The following is a 19,094-nucleotide window of genomic DNA, read 5'->3' on the forward strand; positions in this document are numbered from 1 at the left end:
TCCATCTAGCCCAGCCCTCCATACACACGGTGGCGGCCAGCGGGTCCCTCCGGCAGGATGGGTGCAAGACCTCCTCCTGCCCAGCTCCTCAGCAACTGCCATATGCAGGTGTGCCACCTCTGGCAAAGGAGAAAGCACTGGCCAGCAAGGCTAGTAGCCACTGGGAGCCTCCTCTCTGTGAATTGGTGGCCATCAACCCTTCCCGGGCCAGCAAATTCCATAGTTTAGCTGTACTCTTTGTGAAGATGTCCTTCCTTTGATCTGCCCTAAACTTCCCACTCATCGGCCTCAGGGGATGACCCCAGATTTGGGTGTTATGGGACAGGAAGAAAAATGTCTCCCTCTCCATTTTCTGCACCCCGTGCATTATTTTAAACACGTTTATCCTGTCTCCTCTTCCTCGCCCGCTTTCTCAGCTGAACGGTCCCAGTTGCTGTGGCCCTGCTCCAGCCCCCTGATCATGTTCATTGCCCTTCTTTTCCAATGTCCTTTTTCAGGGAAGGCAACCAAGGCTGAGCACAATATTCCAAGGGTGGGCACGCCGAGGATATGTATAAGATGCGTACGAACTTGGCAGTTCTACTTTTGGTTCCATCTCTGTTTCATGGATGGTCAGATGCCTTCCGTGCCTTCATCTGGTAACTCACAGTATTGGATTTTTGCCAGAAACTTGCTCTACCTGTGCAGTGATATCCACTGTGCATTTGCACTGAGTTGCCTTGAGTAATGTGGATTAACGCAATGGGGAAAAACCAGTCTGCAAATACACAGAATCTGTGTGACTTGAGAAAAGCCAGACTGGTATGAACTTGGCAGATCGGACTGGTGGATTCCTAACTTTGCTGAACCCTGTGCATGTACCAGAACTTGTCCTCCTTAATGAATTATCTACTGTAAGGGAAGAGATCGAAGGAACTGCGGGAAACACGGAAGGCTGGTAGGTCAAAGACAGGGTCAGCTGGACCCCCACAAAATGTTGTGAACAGGACGTAGCTTCATAAAAGCCTCGGCTAGAAGAATCCCAAATGCTTGTCCAAACAAGAGAGCCTTGTCCTTGGAAGATGGATTTCTCTGGGAAGATGAATTCCAGCTGAGCCTTTTCTCCTGGAAGCACTAAGCAACTTGTCTGCAGGGCTGGTGGTGTTGTGCTCACATTGGTGAAAAGGTAAAATGCAGAAGAGGACGATGCAGGAGCCTGGGGGCTCCTAGCAAGGCTGGGCGTAAGACGACTGTTAATGCAACAGTTAAATAAACATGAGATGAGCCAGGGCAGTGCTGGACCCAAGACACCCATTACAGAGCTCTGGTGCCTTTTGCAGACTTCCATAGCACCGTTCTTTGGACTACAATGCCCAAAATGCCTGGCCATGGGAAGGCCAGCCTACTAGAAGTTTGGAACAGCCAGCCTATTGGCGTACTCCTTTGGCCGGTCTGCTGCTCGAGTGAAGAGAAGACACAACGTTGGTTTGAAGGTTTATTTCATTTTTCAGTTGCATTCCTGGCCTAGGAACCTGACAGGGAGCATGCCCACAATGGCAGCTACTCCAGACAGGGCCGCACTGAAAGCGGGAAGCCAGCACCACCTTGTTCCAACTGCCCCTGCAAAAGGGCAAAGCAGGATCAGTGCACAATTGTAGCGGCATCAGAAGCCGCCTCGTGGGCCAGCCGGACCTGTCCGAGGCAGACTTTTATTGGCCCTCAAATGCAGAAGCGTCTCCCATCGCCTGCCCCTTCTCTAGCTTGGCACACCAGGGAGTGAGGCAGGAGCGAGCCCTTCCTCTTGCCCAGCCTGAAGCTCTGCTGCAAAGCTGCAGCCCCCAGTAAAAGGCATGTGTGGAACATTAACTCCAAAGTTACACATTACCAGCTCCGAGTTTTATAAACTGGTGTTACTGCAGGTCTGGGTGGGGGACGGTGCAAGCTTTGGCCTGCTTTTTAAACGCCTTCGTTTTGGATCCAGCCACAGGGCAAAGAGGGTGGCCAGATGGTCGTGGCTCCCTTGAGTCCACCCACCCGGGAAGTGGACAGTGTGGGAAAGGGAGAACTGGTAGCCAAGCCAGTGAGCCTGAATCGGGGCATATTCTGCTTTGCTGAGCTCACCGTGGCTGTAAAACCTCAGGAAGCTTGTTGGGGGCCTGAGCCATCCCTGTAGGCTGCGTGGCAAGTGCATGCGCCACGAAGCCCAACTTGCAGGAGCTCTGCTTCTTCCCCCAAGTGTCCGCCTCTCCCATGCCCACACTAGTATAACCGGGATGTGCAACAGAGGCTTGGATTCCTACCAAAATGGCATTTCTCGGGTTGGGAGAAACGGGAGGGACCTTACCTTCCGAAGCACGACTGGCTGTCTGGGAGATAATCCAATGATCTGCAGCTCTCTTCTGCTGGTACACTGCAAGAGAGACCCCCAGAGAAGGAGATTAAGGAAGCACTCGATGGGTCTGGAGAGAACCAAAATGCTGCCATTTCTCATGGTGCCATCACAGATGGGAGCTAGCATCCCACGCTACGGGTTTGCCAAGAGAATCTTCTGGGCACCGTGGAATTTGGGCCATCGTTTGAGCAAGCAATGGAAGGGAAACAATGAGAGGGTTCTTTGACCCCTTTTCAAAACAAAGTTCCAGGAAGCAAGATGCACACATCTTTTAAGTCTGCACCTGGTCACACACCTGGTCTACCTGCCCATTCCAGCTCAACATATTGCTCGCCCTCCATGCAGACTAAATATGGCCTGCATTAAGCCACATTCTGCTCAGGTATAGGGAACCCTCTGGATCTGTTTGACTACAGCTCCCAGTTTCCCCAGTCATTAGCCATGCTGCCTGAGGTTAATGGCTGTTTAACTCACCAGCAGCTGGAAGGCCTTGCTCTGAACCTAGGTGGGCAGAGCAAAAAGGGGGGAGAACCCAGAGACCCAAGAAAATATCAGTGCGTTTGAGCTTAATGCTTGAAATTCAGCCTAAGGAGCAAGAGTGGGGCTGTGGGACCCAAAGAGGGCCCACTGCAAGACCTGTCTGCATGCAAGCCTGTCTCTTACCTCTGGGCCCCAAGCCGTAGGACACTGGTGTGGCCCATTCCCCCTGAAACCGCCGAGCCCAGACACGGAGCGTCTCGTTCAGAGGGTAATGGCAGCGTAGAGTCAGCCTAGCGAGCGAGAGAGAGAGAGCCACCTGTGAACTCCGCAAGCCAGAAGAAGGTTCATCTCTTGGACCGTTTTTCGAGGCTCAGGCTTACCTGTACTGGGAGTCCCTGGTGATCACTGGACTCGCTTGAGGAATCCTTTCTTCTCTGAAGGTCACCTCATTCTCGTACAGCAAGTAGTTCCCTTCAAACTGAAGTGCAGGTAATTGGAAGCATGCTCAGGTGCATCCTCTCCCTGTCACCTGCATGATACCTGAGCACTCATGGGTCAAAGGAGGGCGTTCCAACCTGCTATGCCACCCTCTGAGCCCTGGGCCAGGCGCTGGTCCACTTCGATCCTGTTCTGAAACTTTACCGCCCAGCGATGGGAGACTCACACTGTTGGGAGCAGGTCTCACCAGCAAAGGCTTGTGAATAAGATGGAGCTCTGGAATGTTCCCTAATTTTGTTGACACGCACATATCTTACTCCCCGAAAAAAGAAACAAATCAACAGCGAGATTTGGGGATCTCTGACCCTCCCCAGAACTTGAGATCCCTTTAAAAAGCTGCTTGTTCTCTAGCACAGAGGTGAAGATCCTCTTGTAAAGCAAAGGCAGAATTCCATTCTCAAAGGTGGACAGAGCCGAAGGCAAAAGGGGAGGCCAAAACCACCAGTCTCTTTTAGCTTGTTGCTCATTAGGCTAATAAGGAGGGATTTCCAACCTTTTAGAATCGGAGGGGGGATGGAACTTCACTAAAGCTGGTACCCACCAAAGAATTGGTAGTCAGGGAAACCAGTTGAGGTTCTACACACACACACCCCGTTCTGGTGGAAACCATCCACATGTTCTCTAGAGTGACATAAACATTTTCCCTATATTCAGAAAGATGGGGCCGGGAATGCCCTTCGCCACGAGGCAGGACATTCCCTCTAAAGGACAGGGTCCGCAGCTTGGGAGTGCTCCTCGACCCAGAGCTGTCCTCGGAAGCTCAGGTGACTGCAGTGGCGAGGAGCGCTTTCCTCCAGCTTTGGCTAATCCATCAGCTGCGCCCCTACCTGGAGGACGATTGCCTAGTGACAGTGACACATGCATTGCTTACTTCCCGGTTGGATTTCTGCAATGCGCTCTATGTGGGGCTGCTCTTGAAGACAGTCCAGATCGTTCAGATGGTGCAAAACAGAGCGGCCAGGTTGCTGATGGGGACTGGGCGTTATTCTCATATAACCCCAGTCCTCTGCCAGCTTCACTGGCTCCCCATCGAAGTCCGGGCTCAATTCAAGGTGCTGGTTATTACCTATAAAGCCCTTAATGGCTTGGGACCTGGATACCTAAAGGAACACCTTCTTCCATATTTGCCCTCCCGCCCCCTGAGATCGGCAGCAGAGGCCCTGCTCAGGGAGCCCTCCGGGAGAGACATTAGGAGGCTAAGTACCCGGAGGAGGGCTTTCTCTGCGGTGGCGCCCCACCTATGGAATGCGCTCCCCAGAGAGGTCTGCCTGGCGCCATTGTTATTTGTTTTTCAGCGCCAGATTAAGACCTTTTTATTCCAGCAATATTTCAATAAGTTTTAATATTGTCTTTTCTATGTTTTTAACTGCAGCCGGTGTGGGTCGGGAATTTATTTATTTAAGGCTTTTGCGACAGGACGGCATATAAATATCTTAAATAAATAAATTCCAGGAACAGGAAGTTCATGGTAAAGGTCTCCCCTTCCTGGGGCTTCACAAGGACTCCCCACCACTCAAGCACATCTCCAAGTGCCCCCCCCCCCCTTACCCTCTTTGTGGTACCACAACTGGCCACTGGGAAAGAGAAGAGGGCTTTGGATTCATCCGCAGCCACCGGCCCACAGTTCTTGTCCCGTAAGTGGGTTCTCCTGGGGTCCAGGGCCGGTTTGGTGTCCAGGCCGAGGACCGTGGCAGCCATGGTTCCATTGGAAAGACATGCTGCAAGCAGAAACGGGGGCCCAGGTCAACTCCAGGATTTCCCTCTTTGTCTAGCTGCTTTCAGACAGGTGTTTGCTTTTCTAAGGGCAGCCAAGTGCCGGCTTTTCCAAATGAGATGTCGGAAGTATTTGAAGAAATCGAATAGCAAGACATACTGACAGACCCAGCAGGTAATGTACATGCAAGGGTTAAAAAACATATACACATCAGAAAGCGGTAACAGAGAGAGAGCTGCCATTCTGGGCAGCTGTCACTAAAAGCCTTGCCAGAACATAACAGTTTCTCAGTGTGTAACCTGGCACTTTTCTTTCTTTGCAGAAGGATTAGAGCAACCTTCACAGAGGGAATTTTTCCCTAGGGGCTTTGCTCTCTGCTTTTTTGCATGTTTCTTTACACAACACAATGCAGTACAGAGCGAGATTGCAACTTTATGAAGGAATAATAGCATGATTTAGGAAGCTGATTGTTTCCCTTGCTCTAAAAAGAAAAAGTGGCAAAAATGGCTAGAAAATACAGGAGGGTGGAGGCATCATGAAAAGGAGTCAGAACTTCTGTGAGGGAGAGATTAGAAGCGCACAACAGATATCGTGGGTAGCAGAGCCTGAAGGCTTTCATAGTTGGCAGCAAAATCTTGGGAGATCACTAAGCCACCTGGGACATGGAGTTGGCAGTGGAAAAGGCCTTCTCCCAGACATCCCGAACCACTGGCTCCCTCTAGGCTGAGGGATGCCCAAGAGCAGGGGAGGGGAGCCTCAGGCCCTTGTGCTGGATACAGCCCCTGGGCCCTCTCCCCACCTGGCCCACCTTCTTTTGCTGCTAACCAGGTCACCTTTAGAAGATGCACAAGGAACCAAACAGTTGCCCGGAACCAAGGTATGCATTTGACCTGCAGGGGACCTGCCAACATGGAGAAGTTCAGTGTGGCATGTCATGAGCAGAGCTGGATGGAGACAGGGGTCAGACTAGATGACCTTGGAGGCCCCTTCTGACACTCTCTGTTTCTATGTGAAAGTGCCGCCAAGCAATTCGGGCCTCCACAAACCTTGCCCTGCTTATCTCCAATGTGATTTAAAATCCAGGAATGCTTATCTTCCCCCACTAGACCTTCCCCAGTTTGCAATTTGGCCCCAGGCTGAAAACGGTTCCCCACCCTGCTCAGGAAAGCCTCACTGGAGTCCAAGAAAAAAGCCCCTGCACCCAGCCTTGTGTCACACACATCCCTCCAGGTCTTGCAGTTGAACATTAGCATCTTCTCAGCTTCTCTTCCCCCAGCCGTGAGGCCATGGGGAGCAGTGGTTAGAGCAAGGAGCTGGGACTCAGATGATCTGGGTTCGAGCTCCTACTCAGCCTTGATGCCCACTGGGTGACTTTGAGCCAGTCGCAGACTCAGCCTAACCAACCTCATAAGGCTGTTGTTGTTAAGACAAGATGGGGGAGGAGGAGAATCTTGTAAGCTGCCTTGGGTTCTGTGCAAAAGGAAGGAAAGTGGAGTATAAATGCAAGTTAACTATAATAATCAGGCTCACCAAGCAGCCTGCCAGTGGGGAAAATGCAGGCCACTGGGAAGGTCAGAATGGTTGCCAGTGTCTTGTTGTCCCGCAAGCTGAAGTCAAGTCGAGCTGTCACTCCTTGCAGGGAGATGTCCTAGGCAACGTACGTATTCACACCTGGTCAGCTCCTGTAGAAGAAAATCTCTCCCGACCCAACTATTTGATTCGATTCAGTTCGGAGGCTCCCCTGTGGCCAGAACCCTCAGAGTGACACACACATTAAAAGCGATCACAAGAAAATCGATGATAAGGCATTTAAAAGACACTGAAAGGGAGAAATGGTTGTTTCAAATGGCAAAAGAGAACTGAGAAGCCAAAGTATGTATTTAAAGGTGGCATTTAGCTTTAAAAATAAAGCAAGCAACAGTTGAAGGTACATTTTTAAAATCTGGGTATATTATAAAAAAGGCCGAAAGCTCAACCAAGGAGCACCAGGACGATCTCTGTGGGAAGGCGATGACCCAATTAAGGGGCCACCATGGAAAAGACCAACTCGCAATTTACTCCCCATTGATCCTCAGAAGGTAGGAATCCTCTGAACGGTTCTCAAGGCATAGGAAGACCATGTGCCAAGAGGTGATCCTTTGGACCCTGTGACCCCATTCCACCGCCAAAATGGATCACAGGCCTGCCTACCTCATACACCAGACCCGGTGCCAAGAAAGGTACCAAGAGGTAGAAGCGGCTTCCGTCATCTTGGACTGTGTAGTTCTGCAAGGCAGCCAGCCTGCTGGTCAGCTGCTGACTGCCCACGTACGGGATCCAGAAGTGGTCCAGGTTCCCGCGGGTCATCACGAGACCAAGCGCTCCCGCATCACAGATCCTCTCAAAGGTTGGAAGAACTAACCATGCAGAAGAGAGCGTTGGAACATGTGAGCTCAGAAGCCACCCGCAAAAGCAGAAGGGCATCTCTGCACGGTGGCAAGTGACGATTGTCACAGGGCTGCAACCTTTATTTGTGCATTTCCACTAGAAAGGAGCCAAGGCCCCATTCGCCCCACTGCCTTGCCCACAGCTGGCCACCTTTTCCTTGGCAAGGAAAGACGAAATGGATGGGCGAAGAGCAGTTTCCGTTCCTCCGTCCCAGCCTCGTTCCAGAGGACTCACCGACGTCGGGGATGTCACAGTGGATTACTCCAGGATGGGTGAATGTCTTGTCCTTTGTGACCAGCTTGAGGGTATAGTAGAGATGGAGGGTGTATCTCCTGACGTTGCTGTGCAGATACTGACGGGGAAAAGGACTTCTTCTCAGTCATGCATGCCCAATCCTGGTCCAGAGAAAGCCCAGCCCAGCCCCGTCTCCATCCAACCTGCACAGGGCATTTTCAGCAGCCAACAAGGGCCAAAAGGGGCATGTCTTCCCAGAAGGCAGGAGGCCTCATGACCTCAGAACTGCAGCCCATCTCAGGACTGTGGGAGACCCCATTCACCCGGCTTCTGTCCTTTAGCCTTCAAGGGCTGGCAACTCCCTATGGACTGCAGAATCCATAGAGCCCGGGAGCAGCCATGGGGAACTCTCGCCCTGCACCTACCTGCTGCTCCACCAGGGAATCGGCAAAAGGAACCTGGAGGACGAAGGCCCTGGTGCGGTTGGGCTTGGGGACTTCCTCCAGCCGGAAGCCACGTCTCCTGAGCCCCTCGGGTGTCAAGGGCTGGCCAGCCACAGCGATGGTGGACAGCTCCACATCGGGAAGGAAGCTACCCAAGCTCACGTCAAAGTAGCCTCTCTCTGGGATAGTGTCTGGAAGAGAGCAGCAGCTTTTGGGCCCCTACATTTGACCACCATCTGGGAGACCACCTCTAGGTGATGCCTCTGCCATGCTTTCAGGAGAAGGCAGGCACCCAGGGGCCGACTCACGCATCCCTCTTCCTCCGGCTAGCGCATCCACCCGATGGCTAGCCAGCTCTCTGTCCATCAAGCAGCTTTGAAACCTGGAAGAGGCCGTCATCTGTGAAAGGAGGGACAGAAGATTTCGCGGGGGGGGGGGGAGTTCCCTTAGCAGAAAATCAACCAAAGAGCCAAGCATTTTTACGTAAGCTCTACCCAGTGGATTGCTCTACCAAACAGAGCAAGAGGGAACTAAAGCATTCCCAGCAGCATGCAGGGAAGAGACCTCCAGGTGTGGGGCAGCTTAGAAACACAATATATAAATAATATAATAATGTAACCAACCAGAAAGGGTCTATTTATTTATTTAAAGCTTTCATATGCCGTCCCAATACTAAAAGTCTCTGGACGGCTTACAAGAAACCAAAAACAAAGCAACCATATACAACAACCACACACAACACAACACAACACAACAGGGTTAATCTCCCCGCTCGGCCCTTCCTTTTACAGGGTCGTTTTGACGGCATGTTTGAGCTATTTTCCATTCATTTCAATGCTGCTCAGATTTTATGACATTTGGATTGTGTTTTATTGGTTTGTTTTTGATGAATGTTATACAGTAAATCACCTAGAGAGCTTTGGCTATGCAGTGGTACAGAAATAAAAGGCAATAAATACCTACATAAATACTCTCCAGATGCTTCAGAGGCAGTCCTGCCCTACAGCTTTAGGAATTTCCATACCACCCCCCTATGCAGGCCCTTGTTGACAGGTTCCTTCACGCTTGGTATCAGTTCTATTGCATTGTGTCTTGGCGAAATAGAAATACTTGGAAAAGGAAGGAAGGGGACCCATGCAAGACATCTTGCCCAAATGCACCCCAGTACCTGCAACTGGCACTGGGGAAGGGCAGAGAAGAAAGGAACAAGCTGCGGACGGCTGTGCAACCTCCGTGCACCGGGACGCAGACGTGCAATTAAGTGCAGTGCAAGAAGGACCGCTCCAGTTAGCACGCTGGTGCAAGCAGATTTCCGGGCAAAGCCAGGGTGGGGTGGACACTTACTGTCGACCAGCAGAGGCGTCTGAGGAGCAAAGGGGGTGCGGAAGGACTTGAGGCTGCGGAGGCGCGTGTGGTCACTATCGTCCCCTTGCCACCGGCGGTCCAGCAGGAGCTTGATACTGTACGTCGTGCCGTAGTGGTTGTCGACCACGTCACTCTGCAATGGCAGAGAGGGAGGGAGGGAGGGAGGGAGGTGCGGCTGGAGCAGAGTGTCCAGCATCCTGGCTGGGAGATGAAGGCAAGGGTACCACTGCTGGAAATTCTCCTCTCCCCTCGCTGAACTGAGCTTCTGAATAGAAGCCGGCAGTTCATTTGACCCCTGAGGTTATTAATCCGTGGGTCTGAAGGCATGTTTTCCTCCTTATATGCCCTCCTGTGTCTTAAGATCTGAGACAGAGGCCCTGCTCCCGGAACCCTCCTTGAAGGAGGCTAGGAGAGTGAATACCCGGAGGACGGCCTTCTCTGCGGTGGCACCCCGACTGTGGAATGCACTCCCCAGAGAGGTTCGCCTGGTGCCCAACTTTGTAATATTTAAATATTTTAACTGAGTTTTTAATTCTCATGCTTACTTACATTTTATTATGTTGGTTGTACTTGTTGTGTTTATTGTTACGTTTATGTTGTAAGCCATCCTGAGACATTTCTTAAGGACGGGGTAAAAATATTGTAAATAAATACATAAATAAATAGGTTCACAACTTTTGTGCTGAGCCATCTGCTAGGGGTGCAGGGAAGTGTTATCTATGACTGGTACTCTTGTTTTGCAATGCCTTTCTCAGCCAAGGCTTTTGCCAGCTCTGCTCATTCATTCATTCATTCATTCATTAAAACATTTTTATGCCGCCCCATTCGCTGAAGCCTCAGGGCGGCTTACAACAATAAATTCCTTGCATTTAGCCAGTCAGCCAGCCAAATCACTTAGACCAGTGATGGCAAACCTTTTAGAGACCGAGTGCCCAAACTGCAACCCATAGCCCACTTATGGAATGCGCTCCCCAGAGAGGTCCGCCTGGCGCCGTCGTTATTTGTTTTTCGGCGTCAGGCCAAGACCTTTTTATTTAATCAATATTTTAATTAATTATTGATTTATTTATTGGTTTTAAATTATTATGCCAGAATGTTTCCATTTTTATGTATTTGTATTGATATTTATTTGTTGGAAGCCGCCCCGAGGCGTATGCGAATGGGGCAGCATACAAGAATTCTAAATAAATAAATAAATATTTATCCCAAAGTGCCAACACTGCAATAGAACCTGAAAACTGAGATTTTAGTTTAGAAAAAACACCTCACAGCCAGTCCAAGCAAATATATCTATCTATCTATCTATCTATCTATCCTTGGCAGTGCACTGATCTAACATGCGAAAGCTCGGACGAGTCACAGCTAATGAATCGTGGCTTGTGACGTCATCGCCTGGCACCACTACTCCTTTCCGAGCATGCGCATGGCCCCTATGTGTGCCGTTATCCGATGCTCGGCTGCTGGGGCGATGCTGGGGTGACTGGGCTTGCGTGCCGACAGAGAGGGCTCTGAAAGTTCACCCTCACTGACTTATACCCTGCAAAGGAAGAGGAGGAAGCAAAAACACCCATCTTTGCACAAGATTTAGCACCCTGGTGTGGTCTGGTTTTGTTCGGTGGAGTAGTTTGATCTGCCAAAGGCTTTTAGGACTGCCACAAGCACCATCTCCAGGTGCTCAGCCCCCAAACACTGACCTCGGTGAGCCCTCCGGCAGCCCCAATGGGCACCGTGATGGTGATGACATTGGAGTCCATCACAAAAGCGTATCCATTCCTCATGATGGTGGCCTCGTCGATCCGACACCCGTCCAAGCCCATCGCAATGGCCTCGTCATGATACAGATCGGGGAAGCGCACCAGCGAGGACATAATCCATGGGGTCACCCAGCTGAGGGTGGTGGCTGTGAAAAGCGGGGGGCCTGCAAGAGACAAGAACTCGGCTCGCCCTCAAGTCCTATCCGTTGAAGAAACCGACTGACAAAATGGAAGGCGGGCTGGCTTTTAAGGAACTGCGGGGCTTCCGTGGGAGTCCCTTCAGTGGAGCACACCGTCTCCATTCTGTGCATCCAAGGAGTTTGTTCTCAGGTTAAGATCCAGCCTGATTCAAGAATGGCTCTCTTTGAAATGCAAAATACCATCTCCATCCCAAAGTGTATGGTTGACACCCCAGCCTGTGCCTGGACTGGAGGGTGCCTGATGCTGACACTCGAATGGGGATGTTTTTAAGGTAAGAAAAATAAAAGCAGTGGAAGAAGGGGCACAGAAGTACAGGAAGATTCCAGGATCAAGAGGACATCTGGACCCCCTGTAAAATCCTTGTGAATGAGACACCGGGATGCAAAATCAAACCCTTACCTGTAAGCAACCAAGGTGTAAGGTTTCAGGGCCCTACAAACCCTTCACATGCCCCAGAGAAAGCCCTACAAAATATACAGGATTGCCGGCGTCATACCGGTTGCTGTCTCATAGCAAATGTGGGGCCGTTCGCAGAAGACTCACCGACAGGGCAAGCGAGAGCTGTGTTCACCATTAGAATCATCCAGGCCTGCTTGTAGAAGACCGTGGCTCGTGCCACCTCCACTTCCAGGCCCTGAACCTACAGAGGAAGACGCGGAAAGCTAGAAACCCAGCAGGTCAGGATGAAGTGGCTGTCTAGAGTGAGCCACCTGGAGCTCCACTCCAAGCTCCATAGGAGGACAGAAGATCAAGGCAATAGAGTATCAAAAAGGAATTGTCCAAAAAATACTAGACGACGGCTTGTTTCATCTCCCTGGAAGGAAACCTTTCTGGCCAGGGTAGCTTGAACTGTACCAGGTTTGTCATCTACGAGAATTAGAGCTACTCCATGGCAGGGTAATTTAGCAGCTGCCTTTAAACCCCAATGTTGACTTCTGCCAAAGCTATGCCCAATTTTTCAAGGAGTTTCCAAAGTTCGGAGCCTGCCCTTGGCAGCAGTCTGTCATGCTGAGGTACCATTGATGCAAAAGTTATTGGAAAAGCCATTTAAAGACAGGCATACACCATAACGGGTTCCAGCTTTGCATACTCCCAAACAAGTTGCATGCTTAGGATCTCCCAGACTGGAATGCCAGAGCCCTACTACTCTACCCCCCAAGAGTCCCTTGGACTGCAAGGAGATCAACCCTGGCTGCTCTTCGATTTAAATTTAGGAAATTTAAAGATTCAGTCTGGGACACACATCTGCATCAAGCCTGCATATGCAAATTTAGATACAATTTAAAGGATTTATTGAAGGTTCTAGTGACAGATTTTATTTTCCTGGGCTCCAAGATCACCGCAGACGGGGACTGCAGCCAAGAAATTAAAAGACGCTTGCTCCTGGGGAGGGAAGCTATGGAAAATCGAGACAGCATACTAAAAAGCAGAGACATCACCCTGCCAACAAAAGTGTGTGTAGTCAAGGCGATGGTTTTCCCAGTTGCAATATATGGCTGTGAAAGCTGGACCATAAGGAAGGCTGAGAGCCAAAGGATTGAGGCCTTTGAATTGTGGTGCTGGAGGAGACTCCTGCAAGTCCCTTGGACTGCAAAATGATCAAACCAGTCAGTCCTAGAGGAGATCAACCCTGACTGGTCCAGAAGGCCAGATACCGAAGATGAAACTCAAATCCTTTAGCCACCTAATGAGAAGGAAGGACTCACAAGAGAAGAGCCTAATGCTGGGAACAATAGATGGCAAAAGAAGAAGGGGACGTCAGAGGATGAGGTGGCTGGATGGGGTCACTGAAGCAGTTGGCGTGAGCTTGAGTGGACTCTGGGGAATGGTGGAGGACAGGAAGGCCTGGAGGAGTGTTGTCCATGGGGTTGTGAAGTCAGACATGACTTTGCGACCAAACAACAACTTTTTCCACTGCTTGCATCAAAAGTTCAGGCCACCCCGCTGTAGCTCAAGCACTGCCGGAAGGCCTTCCCACCCTTACCATGGTGATCTCGGCCTGCGGGGAGCCGTAGGGCATCCGGAAGAGGACGCGGGTGGCTGTGGTGTTGACACCATAACCCAGGGCGTGGGCCTGCGTGGCCATCATTCTCTGCAAGGAGCCGTTCTGGAAGTGAAAGATGACTTGCCACACCTGATTCATGGCGCCCTGTGCCTGGAAAAGGCAAACGCATGTGAGATTTTGGGGAGCTCTCCCACCTTCCGTCCCCTGAAAAAACCCGCATTGCAACATGCTGTTTCCGCTTGAGGCAGTAGCGATGCTACAGAAAGATTAACAGCTGACCCAAAAAGTGCTCAGGAAACTGAATAAACTGAGTAGTGTTTCTTTAAGTCCTGCCATCTCTTCTTTCACCTTCCTTGGAAGAAAAGGGACTATGCTGCAGGCCTGCATTAGGAGCCCTTCCGGATTTCTGTATAAAACCCTCTACTTAATTAATCCATTAAGCTGCCCAAACCTGCATGGAACACCCACCTCTCTCCCCCAAAACCTTTCTAGTGTTTCCCTCCATCCCAGCATCGGTTGGATATTTATTTATTCATTCATTCATTCATTCATTCATTCATTCGATTTATATCCTGCCTTTTTCCTACAAAGGGCTCAAGGCAGCTTACATTATCTCTCCTCCTCCATCTTATCCCCGCAACAACAACCCTATGTGGTAGGTTGGGCTGAGAGACTGTGACTGGCCCAAAGTCACCCAGTTGGCTCCATGGCCAAGCAGGGACTCGAGCCCAGATCCTCTGAGTCCCAGTCCCATGCTCTTAACCACTGCACCACACTGGCTCTAGGGCAGTGCTCTCCCTCCATCCAATGGTAGGATCAGCCCTGGATGATGGGGTGGCACTAGCTGGTTTTCTTCCATGAAGGAAGCCCCCAAACCTCTTCTTTCTCCTCCCCTCCCTTAGCTACCAAGCCATGCTTGAGGTTATGTTGTCCTCATACAAAGCCCTACAGAATTTGGAACCAGGATACGTCAGGAGACTGCTTTTCCTCAGATGTACCCAACCGACCTTTAAGATCACTGGAAAAGGCCCGGATGGTCATTCCGAAAATAAAATGTTGCCACGTAAGACCTTGGCAGAGAGACCTTCTTGCTGGGGGCTCCCACCCTGTGGAAAACTTTCTCTTGTGCACTTTAGGAAGCAGAACGTGTAGACTCATCCACACACTTTCAAATGTACAAGATCATCACTGAATGAAACTCGCTGCTCCATTTTATCACTCCTGTTATGTTCTGTTTTACTACTGCTGTCGCTATTACTCTCACTACCCAGAGAACTTTGGCTACAGAAATAAACACATAGAAATTACAATATATAAATATAGATTGCAATTGTAGAAGCGTAATCGCAAGGTGATTTTAATATGCATGTGTAAATCGCTTAGGGAATGCATTATGCTTAGCCGGAAATGAATACTACAAAGAATGAATCATAATTCTAATTTTTAAGCGTATCCCTACCCTCCGCCTTCCGAGCGCTTACCACCGGCCACACGGCCATCCAGTCCTTGTTCAGGGCTTCACTGGCTATTCCTGGAACCTCACGCTTAACAGACACCTACAAGAAACATATGGGAGACGACGGAATCCGCACCCACCTGAGCTTCTATTCCGTGCTTTCACTTTTGACCATGAGCGTCATATCCAAGGATTAGCGCAAGTGACTGGAGAGGCCGCAGCGCATGTGTGCAGGGGGGCAATTCTCTTCCCACAGCCACTCGGGATCCAGAGGTGTATCTTGCCCGCACAAAGGACGCTCCTTCTGCCACATGCTCATGCGCCACTGAAGGGCAACAGCCGCTTGGCCAGGAAGGCTTCAGTTATGCGGCCCTCAACCTGGCACCCTCCGCTGACTACATTTCCCATCAGCCCCAGGCAGCTGTAGCCAAGACTCCCCGGAGGGCACGAGGCCATGCTCAAGCAAAGGAAAATGCATTATTCATTCCCCTTTAAAGAGGCAGATTTTTTAAATCATGTTTGGTTTCACATGCACCTCCCTGACATGGTCACATTGTGCCAGTCAACTGAAATTGGTCGAAATAGTTGGCTGTGTTTTGATCTAGAAGGATTCCCAAGGCAGGAGATCTTTCTCGGCTCCTGAGGAGCCGAGGACAACCATGCCCCATGTTCAGTGGGGCAGAATAGCACCCAGTCCTATGGGTTCCTTCCATGTTTACGTCAGTTTTCCAAGACAGGCTGAGCTGCCCTTTCTCCACTCCGCTCACCTCCATGTAGTTTTCCTCGCAGGCAATCTCCCGGGGACTCCACGGAGCATCAAGGGAGCACTTCATGGAGACGTCGTAAGCGTCCGTCACATTAGCTGGGCTGGTGACCTCCACCTGCAGCTGGAGGCTGAAGTCCTGGTCAAACTGGACAGAAAGAAAGGAGAGGCTGGCCTGTTTTGGAAGCTGCACCGAAGGGCCCCGAATTCAGATGCAACCCAGACTTGGCCACTCTGGTTCTGCAAACCTTCGACTGGTCATATATAGTTCATGATCCCTTCAGCTATTGAAGGCGAGAGAAGGAGCAACGAAACCTCTCCTCACTGGTCCTTGATAAAAAGATCCAAGGTTGTTGGTAGCACAGTGCTAGGCCTTTTTAGTGGCAGGCCCCGCTCCCGTACAACTCCCCCCAAGAAATCCTTGAAAAGTTAAGAAAAGGTCAGAACGTCGTTGTTCTAGTATATTTCCCCACTAATTGTCGGGCTTGATTAATTAACTGGTTTGTATTAATCTGTTTGTGATTTCCACTGGATAATTGTATTGCATGAAATGTATGTTGTAAACTGTCTTTGGAGAATAATTATGCCCTTAAGGGCCATTTATAATCACTGAACAAACTAAGTTGCTAGAAGTTACCTGCCCGGTGCACAGATTTCCCTCCTAGACAACAACACCCCACTAGGGTGCAATCCAACGCATGTTTAGGTGCATACATGCCAAAAAAGACTACAACTCCCAGTATCCCCCATTCATCCATCCTGGGAGTTGTTTAGACAAGGGGGAAAGGGTCCTAGATGCATAGAATTGCCCTTGAACCCTCTTTTAACCCATGCTGAGCCCTGAGAAAGTGGTAGGTTATATGTTTTGTATGATTTGGTTTGGACACAAATCGGGGATGGGTCATGTTTCCAATGGATGGAGAATTCGCTGGGAGTGACCCGGAAAACTCTGGACTGGGTGAAGCAGGACAGAGAACAATTCGCCTTTCAGGGGAGGGGAAGAGAGACCAAAGAAGGACCCTCTAAAGGACAGGATCCGCAGCTTGGGAGTGCTCCTCAACCCATAGCTGTCTTTGGAAGCTCAAGTGACTGCAGTGGCGAGGAGCGCTTTCCTCCAGCTTCGGTTGATCCATCAGCTGCTTTCCTACCTGGAGGATGATTGCCTGGCGACAGTGACACATGCATTGGTCACTTCCCGATTAGACTTCTGTAACGCGCTCTACATGGGGCTGCCCTTGAAGATAGTCTGGATACTTCAGATGGTACAAAATAGAGCTGCCAGGTTGCTGACAGGGACTGGGCATTATTCTCATATAACCTCAGTCCTCTGCCAGCTTCACTGGCTCCCCATTGAAGTCTGGGCCCAATTCAAGGTGCTAGTTATGACCTATAAAGCCCTTAATGGCTTGGGACCTGGATATCTAAAGGAACACCTGCGTCCATATATGCCCTCCCGCCCCTTGAGATCGGCAGCAGAGGCCCTTCTCCAGGAACCCTCCATGAAGGATATTAGGAGGGCAAGTACCCGGAGGAGGGCCTTCTCTGCGGTGGCGCCCCATCTATGGAATGCGCTCCCTAGAGGTCTGCCTGGTGCTGTCGTTATTTGTTTTTCGGCACCAGGCCAAGACCTTTTTATTTAAACGATGTTTTAATAATTGTTGATTTATTGGTTTTAAAATATTGAGCCAGGATGTATCCAGATTTTATATGTATGTATTTGTATGTGTTTTTATTTATGATGTTGGAAGCTGTCCTGAGGCTTATGCAAACGGGACGGCATACAAAAATTCCAAATACATAAATAAATAGGAATCGTAAGGCAGTTGAGTTGGAAGGACTTAAGAGGCCCACATGGCTCAGTGAAGGACTCCAAGCCAAAGCATCCGTCCTTTTCTCCTCCGCCAATTCTCTTTCCTCTGCACGAAGTATCTTGCTGCCTGGAGTGATCGCTTTTCTGCATCCCACCCACCTGAGCCATTGTGAGAGGCCAAACACTCGCTCTGGAGAATTAAACTTGCCATCTACGCCACGCATTTTGCCTGGGATGTTTAAGAAGTCTAGACAAGCTTTAACATTTCACTTACCGAATTGTGGACCGAACAGGCCAGGAACGATATTCTGATCTCGGGGTTGCCGTACAGATCGGTGCCGCTGGTGAAGCCGCACTGGGCAGCGAGGTCGGGTGTCACGGGGATGCGCTGGCCCAACTCATCTGTGGAAAGCAAGCAGTGGGTGGTAGCTTGAGTCCCGGGCTACTCCTGCGGAGCAAGAAATCGGCCCCCTGGTCACCGCCTCCCCTTCCCCATGGCGTCCTCAGCTTTTCTGGGCATACTTTTCCCTGGTAGCATGAAAAGTCCCCCCATTTCAACAAAGTTACGGGGAGAACTGCATTAGAAATTCATCGGTTTCTTGCAAGCACATCTGAACTGGAAGACGGTCTTGTTCTGCTGCTGCAGCCCCTCTGGATGGGCTCCAATTAATAATTTTATTTCTTACATATTATTATAATTTAATTATTGATTAGTAACGAAAATCATTAATCATAATAATTAATGATATTTTAATTAATTCATTTTTAATTGCATTATATTTATAGCCCAGCTTTTTGTTGTTTCCTTCCTCTTGTGAGGAACTCAAGGCACCTTGCAAAGCTCCATTTGACCCCCAGAAAAAACCCTGTGAGGTCGGCTGGGCTGGGCTGAGCATTTGTGACTGTCCAAAGTTGCCCATTGAGCTTCATGGCCGAGTGGGGACTCGAACCGGAATCTCCCAGTCCAACAGTCTCAGCATCATACCATTCTGACTCTCTCATTCAAACAAGCTTCAAGTGATACCCACACATTTCTCCAGGGTTTCATTTCAGCCACTGCTCAGCTCAGGAACAGGCAAGAGTGCCTCTGAGCCTGCACGGAGCACCTCCGTCACTAGAGAACAACAGCCAGCCCCCGTGGGCCCGAGGTCAGGACTGAACCCCTGGCAGCATCTCCTTTCAAAGAGATGCCTCCATACTCACTGAAGACACTGTAACCCCATGAACTCTGGCCCAAGGCGGCCTTGTCCAACCAGATCCAGAAGTAACGGCCGCGGCATTCTGTCCGTGCAGCACCTTTTGGGGAAGGAGATCATTTTTCTAGCAAGGAAAAGCTCACCCGGTTCTGGGCCCCAACAGGAGATTCCCAGCTGACCTGCTTCTTCCCCACCACCACCCATGGGAAGACTCCCAGGAGTTGCCTGCATAAAGCCAGTGCCGTCCATGTGGGTGGAGAGCCTTTAAATTGGCCAGCTTCCCTCCCTCCTAAAATTGAAATAAGTGCTACAAGTAGATCACTTTAGACCCCAGACTTGCTCGTGTGACAGCAGGAGGGCCCTCTTAATTCTTAAAT

The 19,094-nt window shown here is 50.2% G+C and overlaps 1 protein-coding gene across 1 annotated transcript; it reads right to left on the reverse strand.

Moving 5' to 3' along the window:
* Window positions 1-1,486: 1,486 nt before the first annotated feature.
* Window positions 1,487-18,966, reverse strand: LOC123018914. Its single transcript, XM_044421373.1, has 17 exons — window positions 18,897-18,966; window positions 17,796-17,923; window positions 15,716-15,859; window positions 14,974-15,048; window positions 13,472-13,642; window positions 12,031-12,127; window positions 11,227-11,450; window positions 9,512-9,665; window positions 8,150-8,358; window positions 7,725-7,842; window positions 7,254-7,459; window positions 6,594-6,711; window positions 4,898-5,067; window positions 3,232-3,329; window positions 3,035-3,141; window positions 2,324-2,389; window positions 1,487-1,599 (listed from the first exon to the last, which is right to left on the reverse strand). Exons 1-17 carry the CDS (start codon window positions 18,964-18,966, stop codon window positions 1,487-1,489), a joined length of 2,268 nt encoding a protein of 755 aa, XP_044277308.1.
* Between the last annotated feature and the right edge of the window lie 128 nt (window positions 18,967-19,094).

Source organism: Varanus komodoensis, unplaced genomic scaffold (genome assembly GCF_004798865.1).
Source record: "Varanus komodoensis strain SLA01 unplaced genomic scaffold, ASM479886v1 scaffold119, whole genome shotgun sequence".
Lineage (NCBI taxonomy): Eukaryota > Metazoa > Chordata > Lepidosauria > Squamata > Varanidae > Varanus > Varanus komodoensis.

Bases quoted from the DNA above. Each gene is read 5' to 3' on its own strand.
- LOC123018914 (XM_044421373.1), bottom strand. From the start codon at position 18,966: ATGGACGGCACTGGCTTTATGCAGGCAACTCCTGGGAGTCTTCCCATG. The intron at 6,712-7,253 runs GTAGGCAGGCCT...TACGTTGCCTAG, and splicing joins CACCGGGTCTGGTGTATGAG to GACATCTCCCTGCAAGGAGT. The intron at 5,068-6,593 runs GTGAGCCTGATT...TTCTGCTTGCAG, and splicing joins CCCCACTGGCAGGCTGCTTG to CATGTCTTTCCAATGGAACC.